We start from the raw sequence: 20,475 nt of genomic DNA on the forward strand, positions 1-20,475 counted from the left end.
TCAACACTTTGTTTAAATTAAATTAGTTTTGACCACATAGATTTTTCTAATGGTTTCTCTTAGCTAATAACCTTGCGAAAACCTTATTGAAGATTTTTAGACCTGTATTGTAATTGTAGACTCTCCAACAGCATTGTTTTATTGTTTTGTTTTTTCCCTTAAAAACATTAAGTTTTCTATGCCTGCGTGACTATATGTGCACTATTGTTAGAGACCTCTCACTTCTTTTACTGGTTCAGGGCTCTCTGGATCTACTTTTAATATACTGTAAAAAACAATTTAGAAGATAAGAAAAAATTAAAAAATTTAGAGGCAAAGATCTGTCTCTTTTCAGAGACATTGGTGTGAGTCCTCAGTTTATTGTTGGCTTTGTGGGTAATTCTTTGGTACTCTGTTATCTTCTGTTTAAGCAACAATGGCCTGGAACTGGGAAGTTGGAGACCTGGGTCCTATTCTGCCGTTAACTAACCAGGTGACCACATGCTATTTATTTATGGCCTCTTTGTGGTTTCCTCTGAGTTTATGAGTATAGGACAGTGTAGGTTTTGAGGAGAGCTTTGAGAAATGGAAAATTTTAGACCTTATTAGGTGATGATATGTTATATTGAGTTGGGTCTGTTCATTGATTGAGCCCCATGTTAACCAATCTAGAATGAAACCCACTGTAAAGAGTCTCAGTAATTCACATCATGAACTTCTGCTGCATTCACATGTTGTGACCTGTAGGACGCATTTGTCCTGAGTGACTCAGTGAGCACAGTGAGACCTCGCTGTCTTAGTCCGTTCAGGCTATTATGACAAAATACCATAAACTGGTGGCTTAGAAACAAGAGAAATTTATTTCTTACAGTTGTGGAGGCTGGGAAGCCTGAGCTCAAGGTGACATCAGATTTTGTGTCTGGTGAGGACCGACTTTCTGTTCTTGAACAGTGCTTTCTCGCTTGTCCTCATATTCTGGAAGGGGTGAGGCTATCCCTGGGGTCTCTCTTTCTTATAAGAGCATGAATCCCATTCATGAGGGTTCTGCTTGCATGACCTAATCACCCCACCTCCTAATACCATCACTCTGGGGGGTTAGGATTTCAACATATGAATTTTGGTGGGACACAAACATTACAAACATTCAGACCATAGCACTCGGTACTTGCTGCTCTCAGAAATTTCGATTTACTGAAATTACTACACATGGGTTATAATAATGGCCTACCTCTTTTAACTGTTTGTGAGAATCACATGAAAGATGTGAGCATCTTAAAATACTGTAAAAATACTTTTAATGAAGAAATTCTGTAATGAGATTTTATTGTACCTAAAGTCAGAAGTTCCAGTGTCCAAAGTGGATTTTCCATTTGACTATTAATTGTGATCGATGGAGCATATTTTGGCTTCCATATGCTAAGCAATAACTGTTCCTTTTCTGTTAGCTATTGGCATTAAGGCATGCCTTAGTCTGCACAAAGCGGGTCAGTGTTTGTTATCAAAGATGAATAGTCTTTTTTTTCTAATCAGTTAAATAAAGAAAAGCCAAAATTAACAATGACAAAAACACCTATCAGCACCTTGGAAGATTTTATAGGATTTCTTTATAGCAAACAGCTTATTTGAAATTAGGAAAAATCTTTCTAAGGGTTCGATGATGTTTACCTTTTTTCCCCTTTGTTCTGTAGTTACTTTTCTGCAGCAGCTGAGTATCAGTGAACCAAGGAGATAGTTTATTCTTGATGTCGTGTAATACTGTCATTTTGTCCACACACTGATATCATTAGAAAATACCAAGTGAGACCAGGCGCAGTGGCTCACACCTGTAATCGCAGCACTTTGGGAGGCCGAGGTGGGTGGATCACGAGGTCAGGAGATCGAGCCCATCCTGGCCAACATGGTGAAACCCCGTCTCTACTAAAAATACAAAAATTAGCTAGATGTGGTGGCACACACCTGTAGTTCAAACTACTCGGGAGGCTGAGGCAGAATCGTTTGAACCACAGAGTTGGAGGTTGTAGTGAGCTGAGATTGTGCCACTACGGTACTGCAGCCTGTTGACAGAGCAAGACTCCATCTCAAAACAAAAAAAAAAGAGCAAAAGAAAATGTCAAGTCAAAATTATTTCCTTTTTATCAGTCCATCTGTAGTTTCTTCATGATTTGTTCAGTAGGAACACATAGATAACTTAGGGCTCTCAAATAAGTAGAAATTTTTTTTAAAAGTTGTTACAACCAGATTTTTTTGAATATGGTAAGATTTGATGGTTTTATTTATTGGTAGTGTCATGGGTACACTTGAATATTTCATGCTCTGCCTGAAATTCATGTCTTGTCGGGAAAGTTGTACTTCACTCTGTTTGACAGAAGTATTAAAAGGTGTTAGGTGTGGTGTTGCATGCCTGTAATCCCAGCTACTGAGGAGGCTGAGGTAGGAGGATCGCTTGAATCTGGGAGGCGGAGGTTACAGTGAGCCGAGATCGTGCCACTGCACTCCAGCCTGGGCAACAGAGTTAGGAATTGAACTATTCCTCCTCCACAAAATAAATTTCTCTTTTAAATTGTGTATACTTGCAACTCAATGAAGTGAATTTAGGAATACTTTTTTCTTTTTTTGGTATTAGGCTTTATGGCAGTAAAATTTTGTCATGTAAGTGTAAATTAGGCATCTGATTAATTCTGTTATAGAATTATAGAATTAGGCCCAAACTTGAAAGCATTGGGTTTACTCCCTACCAACATGCTTATATTAAAACGACAGCCTTCTTCTTTCAAATGCATTCTAAGGCCTTTTCTTCACCCCACCACCACCTGTTTCTTCCCACTCCCCAAGCCCATTACCCTTTTGGACTTTGAGTTTTCATTTGCACCTGACTGGGTTGTATTGTTAGTGGGGTAAGGGGAAGTAGAAGAAACCCCTGCTGTTTTCTTGCATAAACAAAGTATGGGGTTGAGGAGGCAAGGAGAGTGAGAGTGCAGGCTCTGGGTTGGTCAGTGTGATGGAAATGAATCTTCCTTTGCTTCAGGGTCTATTTTCCAGGGAGTCCTGAGTGGTAGGGGGGCACTTAAAAGAATAGCAGAAACCTCACTCCTGGAAATTTGTGTTTTACACAATAGGTTTCTAAGTGACTGGGTTAACTGTCTTGTGAGGTTTAGAAGTCATTTACTCTTCAGTGGACTGTAATCTAGCTTCTAGCCTTGCGTTTCAATTGCACCTGCCCTCACTGGGGTCGTAGCTAACTTAAGTGACTTAAGTTGCCAAGCCCAAAGACATTTTTCAGTTTTTATTTTAATTTCACCTCTCTGAAGTATCTGGCATTGTTGACCACTTCCTAAATACTTACTTTTTGTATGGTTTCAGGGACATTAAGACTTTTAAGTTTTCTTTTTTTGTTGTTGACCATTTCTTGTCATTTTTAGAAGCCCCCACTTCTTCCTCCAGCCCTTTAAATGTGCTGTTTTCCCAGTGTTCCACTCTATTCTTCCTTTTTGTTTCTCAAGGTTATCTCATCTACTCCCAGCTTCTCCTTATAGTTTGGTAACTTGCAGATCTGTATTTCTAACTCTATCCTCTTACTGAATTCCAGTTAGATGTTCTCTTTATATCTCAAACTCAACTTGAGCAAACACAAGACTTACCAACTACCACCCTAACTCTTCCTCTGTAATCCTAATGTCAGTTAATTGTGGTTTACCCTACGCCAAAACCTGACATTGTTCATAAACCCTGCTCTCTCACCTTCCACAGCACTACTCATTATTGTTCGTGTCAAGTAAAATGTAAGATTGTTGTCAAATTTGGAACAGTAACTTCCAAGTTCCTTTTATATATGAGCTATAAGATTTGTGAACCCAAAATATCTGAGACAGGTCTCAGTCAATTTAGAAAGTTTATTTTGCCAAGGTTAAGGGCACACCTGTGACACAGCCTCAGGATGACATGCACCCAAGGTGGTCAGGGTGCAGCTTGCTTTTATATATTTTTGGAAGACAGTACATCCATCAATACACATAAGATTTACATTGGTCTGATCTTGAAGGGTGAGACCTGTTGAAGAGGGGTGGGCTTCCAGGTGATAGGTAGATTTTAAAAATTTCTGATTGGCAGTTGGTTGAAATATTTATTATAAGTAGAATGGAATGTCTGGGTTCAGATAAGGGGTTGTAGAGACCTAGGTTTTATCATGCAGATGAAACCTCTAAGTAGCTGGCTTTAGAGAGAATAGACTGTAAATATTTCCTAGCAGATTGAAGGTCTGTGTTGATGTTAATGCTGCAGGGGTATAATGAGGCCTGCAACCTCCTCTCCCATCATGAGCAGAACTAGATTTTCAGGCAATGTCCTTGGCCAAGAAGAAGAGTCCATTCAGATGGCTGGGGCCTTAGAATTTTATTTTTGGTTTACAGATTTCAAGGCATTTCACGTTTTCTTGTGTAGTGAATAAGCCTAAAATACTATTGTATTTTAATGGACAATCGTGATTAACTAGTTTGTTGTTAACCTCTTCCATATAGTGTTGTCTTGTAAATTCTTACATTTTTTTAATTGGAAGAATTTTCCACAGACTAGCTTCTGGCTTTGTACATTTCAAACCTTGTTTAACTTTCTCCTTCACTACTCACATGACCCTGTGCTGGGCACAGTGATACACAGCCTTAAGGAAATATGTTGCTTAGGTGAGTTGACTTAGTTAGTGAGAGGTAGGAAGAAATTCCTGGAAGGCATTTCTTAAACTAAGACACCTAGGAATAACTTAACTCTACACAGAAGTGACTACGAACCACATCAGTATTTTCTACTAAACCTCAAACAAGTGTATTTCCAATCAACTTCCCTTTAGCCAGATCTAGTATCACCTGACAAGAAAGCCAGACTAATGAGTAAGAGTGAAAAAAGACCAATCTTAACTGATTGTGGTTAGCATATCTTTTACAAATTTTACAAAAACATATGTCTATGTAAATATATTGCTAGGGCTCCTCTTTGCGCCTTGTGTAAGTGAAGGACTTCAGCTTCGTTGGCTCCATGAGTAAATCCTTCTCTGACCATACTACTTCTCTCTGTCTTACGTTCTATTGTCACCCATCATAGCATTTCTTTTCTTTCTTTTTTTTTTTTTTTTTTTTTTTGAGACGGAGTCTGGCTCTGTCACCCAGGCTGGAGTGCAGTGGCGCGATCTCGGCTCACTGCAAGCTCCGCCTCCTGGGTTTACGCCATTCTCCTGCCTCAGCCTCCCGAGTAGCTGGGACTACAGGCGCCCGCCACCTCGCCCGGCTAGTTTTTTTTTGTATTTTTTAGTAGAGACGGGGTTTCACCGTGTTAGCCAGGATGGTCTCGATCTCCTGACCTCGTGATCCGCCCGTCTCGGCCTCCCAAAGTGCTGGGATTACAGGCTTGAGCCACCGCGCCCGGCCTTCTTTTTTTTTTTTTTTTTGTAAGACTGAGTCTTGTTCTGTCGCCCAGGCTGGAGTGCAGTGTTGTGATCTCGGCTCTCTGCAACCTCTGCCTCTTGGGTTCAGATGATTCTCCTGCCTCAGCCTCCTGAGTAGCTGGGATTACAGGTGCCCACCACCACGCCTGGCTAATTTTTGTATTTTTAGTAGAGATGGGTTTCACCATGTTGGCCAGGCTGGTCTTGAACACCTGGCCTCAGGTGATCCACCTGCCTTGGCCTCCCAAAGGGATTACAGGCGTGAGCCACTGCGCCCAGCCTATCACATGCATTTCTTCCCTCTATCTGCTTCTGCATATGATTGAAGGAACCAGTGATTTGGGATGGTTCCCACTGCCTATCCCATTTGGGGGGATACATTCCCAGTACCCCGGTTGAAATTCTGAATACACTTCAGATAACAAAGCCATTGTTATCCTGTGTATAAAGTTCTTCATCGATTATGGGTTAACTAACCTTCATAAATGGCTTACCCTGGCCACCTTACCAAGATATATAAATAGCTTTGTTTTCTTGGGAAAATGTGTTTAACTTTCTAAACATTTAATTCACACACAAACTCTTCTGTAAATTGGGGAATGTCAACATGAATTACAGAGTCTTAGAAGAAGAGGACACACAAATCTAGGCTATCTTGGTCTCCTTTGGTTGATTTGTTTTGTAACTATTTTTCCGCTTATTCAGATTAAGTTTTGTAGCATGTTTCATGTTTTGTTGTTGTTGTTGTTGTTGTTTTTGTAAGGCAGCTAAGGTGTTGGTGCCTTACCTCATAAGATTACAATACTGAAAACTGTGATTGTAGAGGACTTAGGTGCCCAAATACCAAATAAAAAGTGACTCAGTCATGGGAAAGAAGCCAACGTTGCTTCAGTGCCTTAATGTATGTTTAGGGAGAATTCAGAGATTAGGCAGAAAGGACAGAGCAAGTTAGATTTTAGGGTTTAAGAATGCCTAAGTAGTATAATACTTATTCATGTTTTCCCCATATTTAAAAAATATCTGTCACTAGTACAATCCCCTCTGACTTCCAAAGAGGCTCTGTGTGTGTACTTAAGAAGTAATGGAGGCATGCAATTAAAAACCTTGGCAATTTTGAATAACAGTGCTTTTTTCAAGTAGAGTATTTCTGTGCACTTTATATAAACCAACAAATACAGCACACGTTTCTTCACTATCACAAATAGGCTTCTACTTCAATGAGATTCGAATATATAATGTGGCCATTACAGCAAGCTAGGTAAAAAGTATTCCCACTGTGTAGGACTTAAGCGAAGGGCCTGGGAGGTCAGCAACAGCAGTAGCTTCCCTTTGCATTGAACGTGCTGTGACGAATACAACAAGAATATTTAGTTCAGCCACAAGACTTCAGACCTTAGAAGACCAACCAGCTTATTGTTGGCATGAAAATTTATTTTGCCACCAGGCGCGGTGGCTCACGCCTATAATCCTAGCACTTTGGGAGGCTGAGGCGGGCGGATCACCTGAGGTCAGGAGTTTGAGATCAGCCTGGCCAACATGGTGAAACCCCGTCTCTACTAAATACACACAAAAAAATTAGCCAGGTGTGGTGGTGGGCACCTGTAGTTCCAGCTACTTGGGAGGCTGAGTCAGGAGAATCACTTGAACCTGGGAGGCGGAGGTTGTAGTAAGCCCAGATTGTGCCACTGCACTCCAGCCTGGCTGACAGAACGAGACTCCATCTCAAAAAAAGGAGAATTTATTTTACCTACTGGCCTTTTGGGGACTTTGAATAAAGATATGTTTGAACCTGCACAAAATGCGGAGTCCTCGGGCTTCTTGATAACCTAACAGCACTGCATTCATTGGGCCTGCTCCTTGCTGCTTTTGGCTTGGGGTCGCCATCAGGTGGCAGCACAAGGAACTGAAGCTGCTATTGCAGAACCACTCCTGCTAAGCCCAGCTGTGAAAACAGTTTTGCTTTCTTATTTGAGGGAATGAAGTTGCTTTGGATCAAGAATTATGGGGAAGAGATGAACTGACAATAATGAGGTCAGAGATGTATTTGGCAGTTGGATCCTGAAGTAGCCATTATATTTAGTATCCAGCATTCACAGAGAGAGAATTAGAAATTATTTTCAAGCTTTTCTTTACTGGAAGAAACTTTAATGCAGTCTTTCAAGTAGCCAGGCGATCCCCTCACTTGAGGTAGTAGCAATTGTTGCTTTGATTGTAGGACATAATGGTGATTGGATGATTTCTTTTTTTCTTTTTTTAGAGACGAGGTCTCACTCTGTCACCCAGGCTAGAGTACAGTGGCACAATCATAGCTCACTGCAGCCTCAAACTCCTGGGCTCAAGCCATCCTTCCACCTCAGCACCACCATACCTAGATAATTTATTTTTTATTTTTTGTAGAGATGTGATCTCATGATGTTGCCCAGGCTGATCTTCAACTCCCGGGCTCAATCCTCCTGCCTCAGCCTCCCAAAGTGCTGGATTACAGGCGTAAGCCACTGCATCTGGCTATGGATGATTTTGAAAGTCAAGAAACTTTGATCAGGCATCTGCTACATCCAGGGCACTGTGGCCAGTGGAGGGCATAATATGAGGTCTCTGACCTTATGAGCTTGCAGAATAGGTTGGGAAATAGGATGTATGGCACAGATAACAGGTTCCAGGCTATTTTAAGGGTATTGCCGAGGAAAACTGGGACTTGGGCCTTCAAGGGAAGGGAGACCTCAGCAAGTAATTATAGCATTCTAGAGTCTGGAGGAATGGGCCAGTGTGTGTGCAATGTAGGGGGAAGAATGAGAGGAACAGGGTCTCAGAGGAGGAGAGTTCCATTCAGGAAATAGTGAGAGTTTCCATTCAGGAAAAGTTGGAGAGTGCAGGTAACACACTGTGAGGAATTTAAATGAGAATTTGACTAGCGACACTTCTATAAGAATGGACAAAAGTAAGAGGGTGAAATATTTCATGGGGGAATTAATTTTTGGATGTATTTGTGAAGCACTTTTAATACTTTTTTCCCTCATTCGGAAAGTACTAAAGCTATGTTTAAATTATCAGGGCAAAAGGTACTTTACCTCTGCCCTCTGAAGGTTCTATAACTGAGTCTGCTGAAATAAACTGATAATAGATTAAGAGGAGAAAAGTTATACACATTTATTTATTTCCTTTTAATATTAGTTGATATGTAATAATCGTACACGTTTATGGGTGTAGTGTGATATTTCAGTACATGGATACCATGTGTAGTGATCAAATCAGAAGAATCAGCATATCCTTCAAGTCAAACATTGATTATTTCTTTGTGTTGGGAACATTAAAAATCCTCTTTTTGAGTTTTTTGAAAGTATACAATAAATTATTATTAATTATATTCACCCTGTAGTGCTGTAGAGTACTAGAACTTATTCTTCCTCTCTAGCTGTAATTTTGTATTTGTTGACAGACCTCACCCTGTTCTTCCCTCCCTGCTACCCTTCTCAGCGACTGATACACCACAGTTCTACTCTGCTTCTGTTACCTCAAGCTTGTCTAGTTCCCCCTTGAGTGAAAACGTGGCATTTATCTTCTTATACCTGACTTATTTCACTTAACATAATGTCCTCCAGGCTTATCCCTGTTGCCACGAATGACAGAATTTCATTCTTTCTTTTTTATGGCTGAATAGTATTACATTGTGTATATGTACCACATTTTCTTTATCTGTTTATCTGTTAATGAACATTTAAGTTGATTCCATATCTTGGCTATTGCAAACAGTGTTGTATTAAACATGGGAGTGCAGATATCTCTTTGATATTACTGATTCTCCTTCCTCTGGATAAATACTCAGTGGTAGGATTGCTGGATCTTAGGGTAATTTTACTTTTAGAGAAAGCTTCATACCGTTTTCCATACTGGCTATACTAACTTACATTCCCACCAAAGATGTATAAGAGTCCCCTTTTCTCTGCATCTTTTCCGATATTTATTTATTTTTTGTCTTTTTTCTATATGAAACACTTCACAAATTTGCATGTCATTCTTGCTCAGGGACCATGCTTGTCTTTGTGTCATTCCAATTTTAGTATATGTGCTGCCTAAGCAAGCCCTGTTTTTTGTCTTTTTGGTAGTAGCCATTCTAACTAGGGTGAGAGATCTCATTGTGGTTTTAATTTGCATTTCCCTGATTATTAGTGATGTACACCATTTTTTTTTCCCTATGCTTGATCATTTTTCTCTTTTTGATAAATGTTTGTTCAGATCCTTTGCACGTTTTTAATTGGATTACTAGTTTTTTGTTGTTGTTGAGTTTTTTTAGTTCCTTATATATTCTGGGTAGTAGTCCCTTGTTGGTTGTAGAGTTTGAATATACTTTCTCCCATTCTACAGGTTGTCTCTTCGTTGGTTATTTCATTTGCTGTACAGAGCTTTTTAATTTGATATAGTCCTATTAATGTTTTTGCTGCCTGTGCTTTTGAAGTCTTACCTATATCATTGTTGTCTGTATTCCTATATGCTTTCTTCTAATAGTTTTGTTTTAGGTCTTATGTTTAAGTCTTTAATTCATTTTGAGTGGGTTTTTATATATGGTGAGAGATGGGCATCTAGTTTCCATTTTTCTGCATATGGATATCCAATTTTCCCAGCACCATTTATTGAAGAAATTGTCATCTCCCCAACATAAGTTCTTGTTACCTTTGTCGTAAATCAGCTGGCTATAAATAGGTGGATTTATTTCTGGGTTCTTTATTCTGTTCCATTGGTCTATGTGTCTGTTTTTATACCAGTACCATGTTGTTTTGGTTACTGTAGCTTTGTGGTATAGTTTGAAGTCAGGTAAGGTGATGCCTCCTGCTTTTTTATTTTTGCACATATTCTTTTGGTTATTCAGGGTCTTTTGTGGTTCCATGCAAATTTTAGGATTTAAAAAAATTTCTGTGAAGAATGTCATTGATATTTTGATAAGGCTTGAATAAAGTCTGTAGATTGCTTTGGGTGGTTTGGTCATTTTAGCAACATTTATTTTTCCAATCCATGAGCATAGGATGTCCATTTTTTGGTGTTCTCTTCTATTTATTTAATTTATATGTATTTTTTTGAGATAGGCTGGTCTTGAACTCCTGAGCTCAAGCGGTCCTCCCCTGCTTGGCCTCCCAAAGTGCTGGGATTAGAGGTGTGAGCCACCGTGCCCAGCCCTTTTTGATTTCTTTTATCAGTGTTTCTAGTTTTCATTATATAAATCTTCCACCTCCTTGGTTAAATTTATTCCTAAGTGGTTTTTTGGTAGTTATTGTAAATGAAATTGATTTCTTTTACAGCTAGTTCATTGTTGGTATGTAGCAATGCTACTAATTTTTAAATTTTTATTTATATTTATTTATTTAAAAAAATTTCTTTTTGGAGACAGAGTTTTGTTCTGTCACCCAGGCTGGAGGGCAGTGCATGATCTTGGCTCACTGCAACCTCCGCCTTCCTGGGCTCAAGTGATCCTTCCACCTCAGCCTCCCAAATAGCTAGGACTACAGGCATGTGCCACCATGCCCAGCTATTTTTGTATTTAGTAGAGATGGGTTTTGCTTTGTTGGCCAGGCTGGTCTTGAACTCCTGGACTCAAGCGATCTGCCTGCCTCAGCCTCCCGAAGTGTTGGGATTACAGGCGTGAGCCACTGCTCCGGGCTGCTACTGATTTTTGTATGTTGATTTTGTATTGTGTTACTTTAATGAATCTGTTTATCAATTCTAAGAGGTTTTTGGTGGGGTCTTTTGTTTTTTCTATATGTAAGATCATGTCATCTGCAAAGAGGGACAATTTGACATCCTCTTTTCCAATTTGGATGCCTTTTGTTTCTTTCTCTTCCCTGATTGCTCTGGCTTGTACTTCCAGTACTTTTTCCTGTAGATGTATCTATTGTGTTGTTTGAGTAGAGTGCTTTGGCTTTGTTCCTGGGTGAGCACAGTAGTGTAGTCTCTGTATGATTTCCTTTTTTTCTTTCTTTCTTTTTTTTTTTTTTTTTTGAGACAGAGTCTCGCTCTGTCGCCCAGGCTGGAGTGCAGTGGTGCAATCTCAGCTCACTGCAACCTCTGCCTCCCAGGTTCATACCATCCTCCTGCCTCAGCCTCCCGAGTAGCTGGGACTACAGGCACCTGCCACCACTCCTGGCTAATTTTTTTTTGTATTTTTTTAGTAGAGACGGGATTTCACCATGTTAGCCAGGATGGTTAGCCAGGATGGTCTCGATCTCCTGACCTCGTGATCTGCCCGCCTCGGCCTCCCAAAGTGCTGGGATTACAGGCATGAGCCACTGCACCCAGCGTCTTTGTATGATTTCTTTGGCTGTGATCACTATCAGTGGTGTCTGAATTTCTCAGTGGCTTACGCTTTAGTTTGTGGAGGCTGTTAGGCAATTTTTTTTTTTTTTTTTAGACAGGATCTCACTCTGTCACCAGGCTGGAGTGCAATGGTGCTATCTCAGCTCACTGCAACCTCCACCTTCTGGGTTCAAGTGATTCTCCTACCTCAGCCTTCTGGGACTACAGGTGTGCGCCACCAAGCCCAGCTAATTTTTGTATTTTAATAGAGACGGGGTTTCACCATGTTGGCCAGAATGGTCTCGATTTCTTGACGTCATGATCTGCCTGCCTCAGCCTCCCAATGTGCTGGGATTACAGGCGTGAGCCACCACGCTTGGCCTCTTGGGCCCTTTTATTGGACATAGGAATGCTGGGCAGTCTGGTCCTCAGGTCACTAGGTGACACATGCAGCTACATAGCATTCCTGCTGCTGGTGTGGATGGCAGGCTTTGGGTGGACTAGTCCTCAGGACTCTGGTCAGTGTGCATGAGGGCCAGCAGTGGTGGTTGTGGGCCCCGGGGGAACTGGTCCTCTCTGCACTGCATGCATGGCTGGTGGCAGCTTTACTATTGAGGGGCGGGGTCACTGTCAGTGTTGGTGGCAGCAGACCTGGGCAGGTAATAATGTGTAGGTGCACGGAAATCACACAAGTTATGAACCTCAAAGAAGGGCCAAATTGGTGATGCCTAAATACCCTCTTCATAGGGTGGAGGGAAGGGGAGTATATAGGCATTTTTAGAGGAAGAGTAAATTATTTTGAGAGGAGATGAATGGGCCCAAAGAACAGACAGTAGCCTAGGACAAAATTCATCTGGGCTGTGGGTGTGGCACCTAGTCTTCTTTCATGTGAGTTAATCTTCTGTGTTTGGTGAGATTATAGGGAGGGGGCCCAAGAAAATAGCATTCCTTCTGAGGGAACTTCAGAAAAATCCTCCCTTTGCACTTCAGGAGAGACAAAGGGATGAAAGACCGTGGCCGGGATGGTGAGAGATCAGAGAGAGCTTCGTTCTGAGGTTGCTTCTTTACCTCAAAATACTCAGCATGTCAAAGTGACATACTCTGGGGTATTGCTTTCTGAGCCCCAACAGGATCTTTACAATTTCTTCTAGTCTTTATAATTTTGGAAATTATAAACCCTTCTAGAAGGAACACAATTTGCAAGGAGACTTGTCTTAATTACATTTCATGGTTTTAATTTCAAAGGGAACAACTGGCTCAGAAATTTTAGTAGTAACTTTTAAGCTATAAATAAGGGTGACAAACAGCCTTCTGTGATTTGGGCAAGATAGAAAAAAAAAAATGAAATGAAACTAGGGTTAAGGTTATAGATAGAGTGCATGTTCCAAGACTTGGTGTACTTGCTAGAGATAGGTGGCAGAATTCCTGCACTTTCCAGCAGCCAAGGCAGTAGGGACCCACACTAGCAGTTACTCAATTTATGGTGACGTTAAATAGGACACATACTACCACCACTTAGTGTTCAAAAAAATGTTTTTTTGTAAGCTGTCATAAAAAGAATTCTCATGAATTCTGTCAACAATATCCCCTTAGCTAATACAGTATCAGATATCAAACAATCACTTTTTATAATGTTCCTCAACCTTGATCAGTAGCATGACACCAAAGTACAGTGCAAACAATTTTCTGGGACTTGAAACCATCCAGTCCAAGTAGGCAATTCTCTGAAGCTCTACGTTAATTTAAGAATAAAATGTAAGAGCGTGGAAAGCAGTTTTTTGACCGGTGATTCTCTTTTGGATTGCACACTTCTTTGGGAAATGGATGATAGGTCTAGATTCCCTTCCTTGTCAATAAGCATATGCATAATCACACAAATTTTACGTGTTGTTTTAGGAAATTCACAATTTCAAAGAGTTCATCATCCCTTACCCTACCCCTCACCCCTTCACCCTTGTCCCGCCACATCCCTCCTGCCCTGACTGATCCAGGCTTAGCACCTTGGTCTTCAGGGCTATCGTGAGTTACCATGGTAAGAACATGCGGTATGAGGATGGTTGTGCTGGCTGGACACATTCCTCTGCTTTAACAGGAAGCCATATCGAGGATGGGAATTGATTTTCATTTATGAAAGTTGATGAACTTGACATGTCTGAACAAAAGATGTTTATTTCTCTTTGGTGAGAATGTAGTCAGGAATGTGATTTTTCTTAGAGAACAGCTAAGCATAACAAACTAAAAAGGGCCCCAAATCTCCCTCTCATAGAGGAAGCTCTAATAATTTTAGCCTGGAAAAATTACAAGCAGATGTTACAAAGGACCATCTGAGCTATCTTAAGCCAACAAATTATTGGTATTTTCGGTATTTGATATTCTTGGTAGAGCTCATAGAATGTCTAATTTTAAGCAACTACAGTTTCTTGGTGAACCTAAAATAAAAATCCTTGTGTAGTATATCTTGGGAAGTGTAATAACTTTATTTTCTTTTAGAATTATTTATCATTTTATCATCAACCAGTTATATGTTGAAAACATTTATCCAATTATATCTGCTTTAGATTCTCATTAACTGTGGTTTCCTTTGCATTGCAGTGTTCTAATCTTAGGCGCTTCAGGCGGAGTTGGTACTTTTGCTATACAGGTAAAACCATTTTTTAATCTTGTGAATAGGAGGATTTTGTTTGCATGAATTTATAAATTAAGATAAATTATTTCTCCTTAAAAGCTGAGAAAAAGGTAGATCTGGTAAATGTACTGTAATTTCAGCTTGTTCTGTAAGAGGAAAATATTCTCTTTTTTATTTAAAAAATTATTTTTTAGAGATGGAGTCTTGCTGTGTCATCCAGGCTGGAGTGCAGTGGCACAATCATAGCTCACTGTAAGGAAAATATTCTAATGTAGAAGGAAGCATTAAGCTTTCTAGTAGTTTCATATGAGTGGGTGTGTGGATGTCCTTGATAACAGATGTAGGAAAGCTTTTAAAAAGGAAGACCATGGGCAGTGCCATGGGTAGATGGAAGTTAGCAATTTAGTAGGAAACAGCCAATGTCAAAAACCAATACTAGTTTCCAATCAAAATTGTTGCAGGCTAAAAAGCATGCAAAATGTAGAAATCAGTAAGCTGATTCTAAAATGTATGTAGAAATACAGTCGCCAAAATACCGTTAAGATGGCAATACTCCCCCAAAGTGATTTATAGATTCAGTGCAATCCCTATCAAAATGCCAACTGCTTTTTGCTTTTCATAAATGGACAAGTGGATCCTAAAAGGCATATGGAATCACAGGGGACCCCAAACAGCCAAACAATCTTGAAAAAGAATAAAGTTGGAGGACTCACACTTGCTGATTTCAAACTTACTACAGAGCTACAGTAATCAAAACATAAGGGTGGACTTATAGATCAATGGAATAGAATTGAGCATCCAGAAATAAACCCGTACCTTTGTGGTCAATTGATTCTGACAAGAATGGCAAGACCATTAAATGGGGGAAAGAATAGTTCTTCCAGCAAATACTGCTGGAACAACTAGATATCCACATGTAAAAGAATGAAGTTGAGCCCCTACCTCACATTGTATTAAAAAAAAAAAAAAACCCTCAAGATCAGGCATGGTGGTTCACACCTGTTATCCCTATACTTTGGGAGGCCAAGGTGGGTGGATCACTTGAGGTCAGGAGTTCAAGAACAGCCTGGACAACATGGTGAAACCCTGTCTCTACTAAAAATACAAAAATTAGTTGGACATGGTGGCGTGTGCCTGTAATTCCAGTTACTCAGGAGGCTGAGGCAGGAGAATTGCTGGAACCCAGGAGGCGGAGGTTTCAGTGAGCCTAGATCATGCACTCCAGCCTGGGTGATGAGTGAAACTCTGTCTCAAAAAACAAAAACAAACAAAAAACCTCAAAATGGATCAAAGATCTAAACATAAGAACTAAAACCATAAAACTCTTAGAAGAGTAGGCAGGGAAAGGGAAAAAAGTCTTAGAACGAAACATAAGAGAAAACCTTCATGATTGTAGATTTGGCAACAGAGTTTTAGATAGGACACCCAAAGCACAAGCAACCAAAGAAAAAAGTAAATTGTACTTCATCAGAATTAAAAAACTTTATTTATTTATTTATTTTTTATTTTTATTTTTTGAGACGGAGTCTCGCTCTGTCACCCAGGCTGGAGTGCAGCGGCCTGATCTCAGCTCGCTGCAAGCTTCACCTCTCGGGTTTATGCCATTCTCCTGCCTCAGCCTCCTGAGTAGCTGGGACTACAGGCGCCCGCCACCACGCCTGGCTAATTTTTTTTTTTTTTGTATTTTTAGTAGAGACAGGGTTTCACCATGTTAGCCAGGATGGTCTCGATCTCCTGACCTTATGATCCGCCTGTCTCGGCCTCCCAAAGTGCTGGGATTACAGGCTTGAGCCACCGCGCCCGGCCAAAATTAAAAAACTTTTATACGCCAAAGGGCACTATCAAGAAAGTGAAAAGACAACCCATAGAATGGAAGAAAATATTTACATATCATTTATCTGGTAAGAGTCTAGTATCCAGAATATATAAAGAACTCTTATAACTCAACAAGAAAAAGACAGCACAATTTTTAAGTAGTGAAGAACTTGAATTGACATTTCTCCAAAGAATACATACAAGTGGCCAGTAAGTCCGTGTAAGGATGGTCAATATATTTATTCATTAGGGAAATGCAAATCCAAACCACAGTGAGATACTGTGTCTTATAATAAAAAGCAGATACAGAAAATAAAAAATATTAGCAAAGATGTAAATAAATTAGAACACTCATTCATTGCTGGTGGGAAGTTAAAATGGTACAGACATTGTGGGAGAGTTTGTTGGGTCCTCAAAATGTTAAACATAGAATTACCATGTGACCCAGCAATTCCATCCTTAGGTATATACCCAAGAGAAATGGAAACATACATTTAAGCCTAATCTTATTTATGAATATTCATAGCAGTATTATTCATAATAGTGGAAAAAAAGTGGAAATAACTCTAATGTCTATCAATTGATGAATGGATAAACAAAATGTGGTATAGACATACAATGGAATATTATTCAGCCATAGAAAAGAATAAAATATTGATGCCTGATACAACATGGATGAATCTTCCAAACATGGTTAAGTGAGAAAAATCCAGAAACAAAAGGTCCTACATATTGTATGATTCCATTTATATCATATGTCTAGAATAGGCAAATCCACAGAGACAGAAAGCAGATTCGTGGTTGTCAGGGGCTGGGGGTGGATGGAGAAGGGAGTGGGGAACGACTACTTAATAAGCACGAGGCTTATTCTTGGGGCGATTAAAATATTCTGGAATTAGTGGTGATGGTTGCACAACATTGTGAGTGTACTAGAGACTACAGTATACTTTAAATACTTTAAAATTGTGAAAATGGTGATGTATATGAATTTTACCTCAAATAAGACAAAACAAACCAAAAGTTCCCCAAGCCTCCAGGAACATGATGGGGCCCAGTGGCTGCTCCTATTGTGGTCAGATGTGTAACTGACTGGCTCCTAGAAGAGGGAGCTTGATTAAGCCTCTCTCAGGATGAGGAGAGAGAGCCTTTTCCCCATTAGGGGGCAGCGAGTAGCCTCAGAGGCTCTGCCACATTACTTTCCAGGAGAGAGGTTTGGGTGTTATAGACCATCCCAGACCCAACTTAGACTTTTTGAGAACCCAGATGGTGCTGGGGGCTTCCTGTCTGTTTGTTGACTGAACTGGGTGAAGGAGACGAGGATTCCTGGGATGCACACTTTAACTTCTTTTAATTCATCATTTGATAACCAGGATCCAATCCAGAGGCTCAGTAAATATGAGTTGAATGCATAAGTAAATAGAAGAAAGGAAAAAGAGGGAGAGAGGCAAAAAGCAAAGAGAAATATCATACACGGTTAGAGCATAAATTGATACAGCCACTTAACCATTTGGCATCTATTAAATGTGAATATAAATTGTAAAATTTCTTAAAAACAAAAAAAGGACCACACAAGAATTCCTATTTTAGGATTATAACCTATAGATAGATACACAAGCATGTTTACCAAAAGATATGTCCAGAATTTCAGAGCAGGGCTATTCCTATTAAAATTCCCCAACTAGAAAAACCCAAATGTCCATCAACAGTAAAATGAGTAAGTAAATTGTGGTATATTCTTACACTGGCATATTATACAGTCATGAAAAAACTATAATCACACACAGTGAAGTGGATGAATATCACAACTGAATGTTGAGTAAAAGAAATCAGATGCAAGAGTACATCCTATATGGTTCCATTTAATGACATTCAAGAACAGGTGAAACTAAGCAATAGTGTTTAAGGGGGGTGTCTACTTAGTAAAACTTCTAAAAAAAAGAAAAAAAGCAAAAAGGGTTATTGTAGTTAGTAGTTACTTTTTTAAGGGAGTTGAAGTTTTAATTGGGAGGCTTCGGGCACAGGTGGTATTCTAGTTCTTAATTTTGAATAATGGTTATAATAATATTTGCTTTGTAATAATGTGTAAAGCTATATATGTATATTCCATATGCTTTTATGTGTGTTATATTTCACAACAAAAAATTTTAATAAAATTAAAAAGTAACAGAAAAGCATCAAGGTTAAATCCCATACAAAGCTATTATAAGGAAAGGGAAAATAAGGTATAGAATAACATACCCTATAATGAAAGCACATCAGAATACATGCCTACAAAACAGCCTGAAATGTCACCTACTTTTTCAAAGCAAGTTAAAAGATATTAAAAAATATAATATAAAATGTGAAAAAACAAAATAAATCAGAATTGGAAAAACTCAGGAAAAAAGTAAAACTGAATGAAAAAATCATTTAGTAACAGAAGACTAAACTAAGAGGAACTCAATAGCAAGTAAACACAACACATAATGCTTCCTTAATAGAAGCAAAATGCAGAAAAAAATTTAAATTACAAAAGAAACAAAAAGATAGGCTGGGCACAGTGGCTCACCCTGTAATCTCAGCACTTTGGGAGGCCAAGGAGGGCAGATTGCTTGAGCTCAGCGATTCAGGACCAGCCTGGGCAACATGGCAAAACCTCGTCTCTAATAAAAATACAAAAACTAGCTGGGCATGGTGGCTCATACCTGTAATCCCAGCTATGGAGAGGCTGAGGTGTGAGGATCACTTGAGCCCAGGAGGTCGAGGCTGCAGTGAGCTGTGATCATGCCACTGCACTTCAGCCTGGACAGAGAGAGACCTATCTCAAAAAAAAAAAAAAAAAAAAGATAAAAACAGATTCAAGAGAAAGTACCAAATATTGATGACAGGCAAAGAAAATTGATATATGGACAGTAGGAGTCCTCGAAGGGGAAAACCAAAGCAAGGGAACTGAACCCATACTAAAATAATAATTAAAGAAACAAAGAAACTTTCCTAGCGTCCTGAAATTAAATGATTTGAAAATACATATTGAATAGCCACATCACTTTTCTAAGAACATGGACCCAGATTGAGCAACACTAAGGAAAATTACTAATAAAAATATGAAGAAAAATTATAGTGAAATTACTGGCCTTTAAAGAAAAAAGAAATAGGATCCTTTGGAAATCTAGACAAAATAGCACATATGCTACTTATGTGTCCATATAAGAAAAAAAGATGACGTGACTTATAAGAGAAATAAAATTAGACTATCATGAGACTTTTTGTCAGTAACACTTTTGGCAGAAAAAAATGGAGTAACATATTTAAGATACTCAAGGAAGAGTGCGCCAAGAATCTTTTATACAACAAAACAGGCCTTCAGGTATCATGGACACATACAGACTGTTATCAACATCAAGAACTTGGGGAATATTGTTCTTCTGATCCTTTTCTGACCAATCTACTAGATAATGAGCTTCTGACTAGGAATGACTATGAAGACATTTTAAGGACTAGTGGTAAATGTTCAATGCAGTTACCTGTAGAACAAAACTAAATGAGGGCTTAGAAGGAGAGAGTATAGGAGCAGCCATATGCTCTGACAAGGTAAATATAGTGCAATAGTTGTTATTGTTTTTGAGGCAGTGTCTTGCTCTGTCATCCAGGCTGGGATGCAGTGACATCATCACAGCTCACCACAACCTCAACCTCCTGGGCTCAGTGATCCTCACCTCAGACTCTTGAGTAGGTGGAACTACAGGCACATGCCACCATACCCAGCTAATTTTTTCATGTTTTTGCAGCAATGGGGTCTTGCTGTGTTGCCTGGGCTGGTCTTGAATTCCTGGCCTCAAGCAACCTTCCTGCCTCAGCCTCCCAAAGTGCTGGGATTTATTAGTCTCAAATTAGAATTGGAAGTATCAATATGAACTCAAGAGATATTTTGTGTATGTGTGTATGTAAAGCCATCACTTGAAATATCATTTCTCACTAAAACAAGGCAGGGCTTCTTACAGAAGTAGCTGATTTCAGATCTAGGGCACAAATATATAAGAATTAACCTGGAATACATTAAATAGCAAGGAAGCTATCAAAGATTAGTCAGGTCATGTCAAAAGACTCAAGAGCTAACTTGAAGAAATGCCCAAAGATGTAACAATTTGACCATCAGTAATAATAATGACCATTACAATGGGTTGAAACCTTTTAAATATATTTGAATCCATGAGTTCATGATACTTTTTTCAAAAGAGTTCACTTGGTATTTGATAGGGAACCAATTTATCTTATAAACTGATAAAAACAGTTAAGCATTTGTCTTGTCTTTCCTACATGAACTGTATAATTGAGCAGGCCAAATAATATGTGAGGGGCAGTG

The 20,475-nt window shown here is 39.4% G+C and overlaps 1 protein-coding gene and 1 pseudogene across 2 annotated transcripts in view; one reads left to right on the plus strand and one right to left on the minus strand.

Annotated features, from left to right (window-relative positions):
• RTN4IP1 (reticulon 4 interacting protein 1) overlaps positions 1-20,475 on the plus strand; it is a 55,047-nt gene that overhangs the window by 11,544 nt on the left and 23,028 nt on the right. For both annotated transcript variants that reach the window (XM_005552238.4, XM_065543655.1), the window contains exon 5: positions 14,285-14,333. In XM_005552238.4, the coding sequence (XP_005552295.2) occupies positions 14,285-14,333 (49 nt within the window). The remainder of the gene's footprint in view (positions 1-14,284; positions 14,334-20,475) is intronic.
• Positions 9,389-9,488, minus strand: LOC123573182 (U6 spliceosomal RNA; annotated as a pseudogene).

The sequence above is a fragment of the Macaca fascicularis genome, chromosome 4 (assembly GCF_037993035.2).
Source record: "Macaca fascicularis isolate 582-1 chromosome 4, T2T-MFA8v1.1".
NCBI lineage: Eukaryota > Metazoa > Chordata > Mammalia > Primates > Cercopithecidae > Macaca > Macaca fascicularis.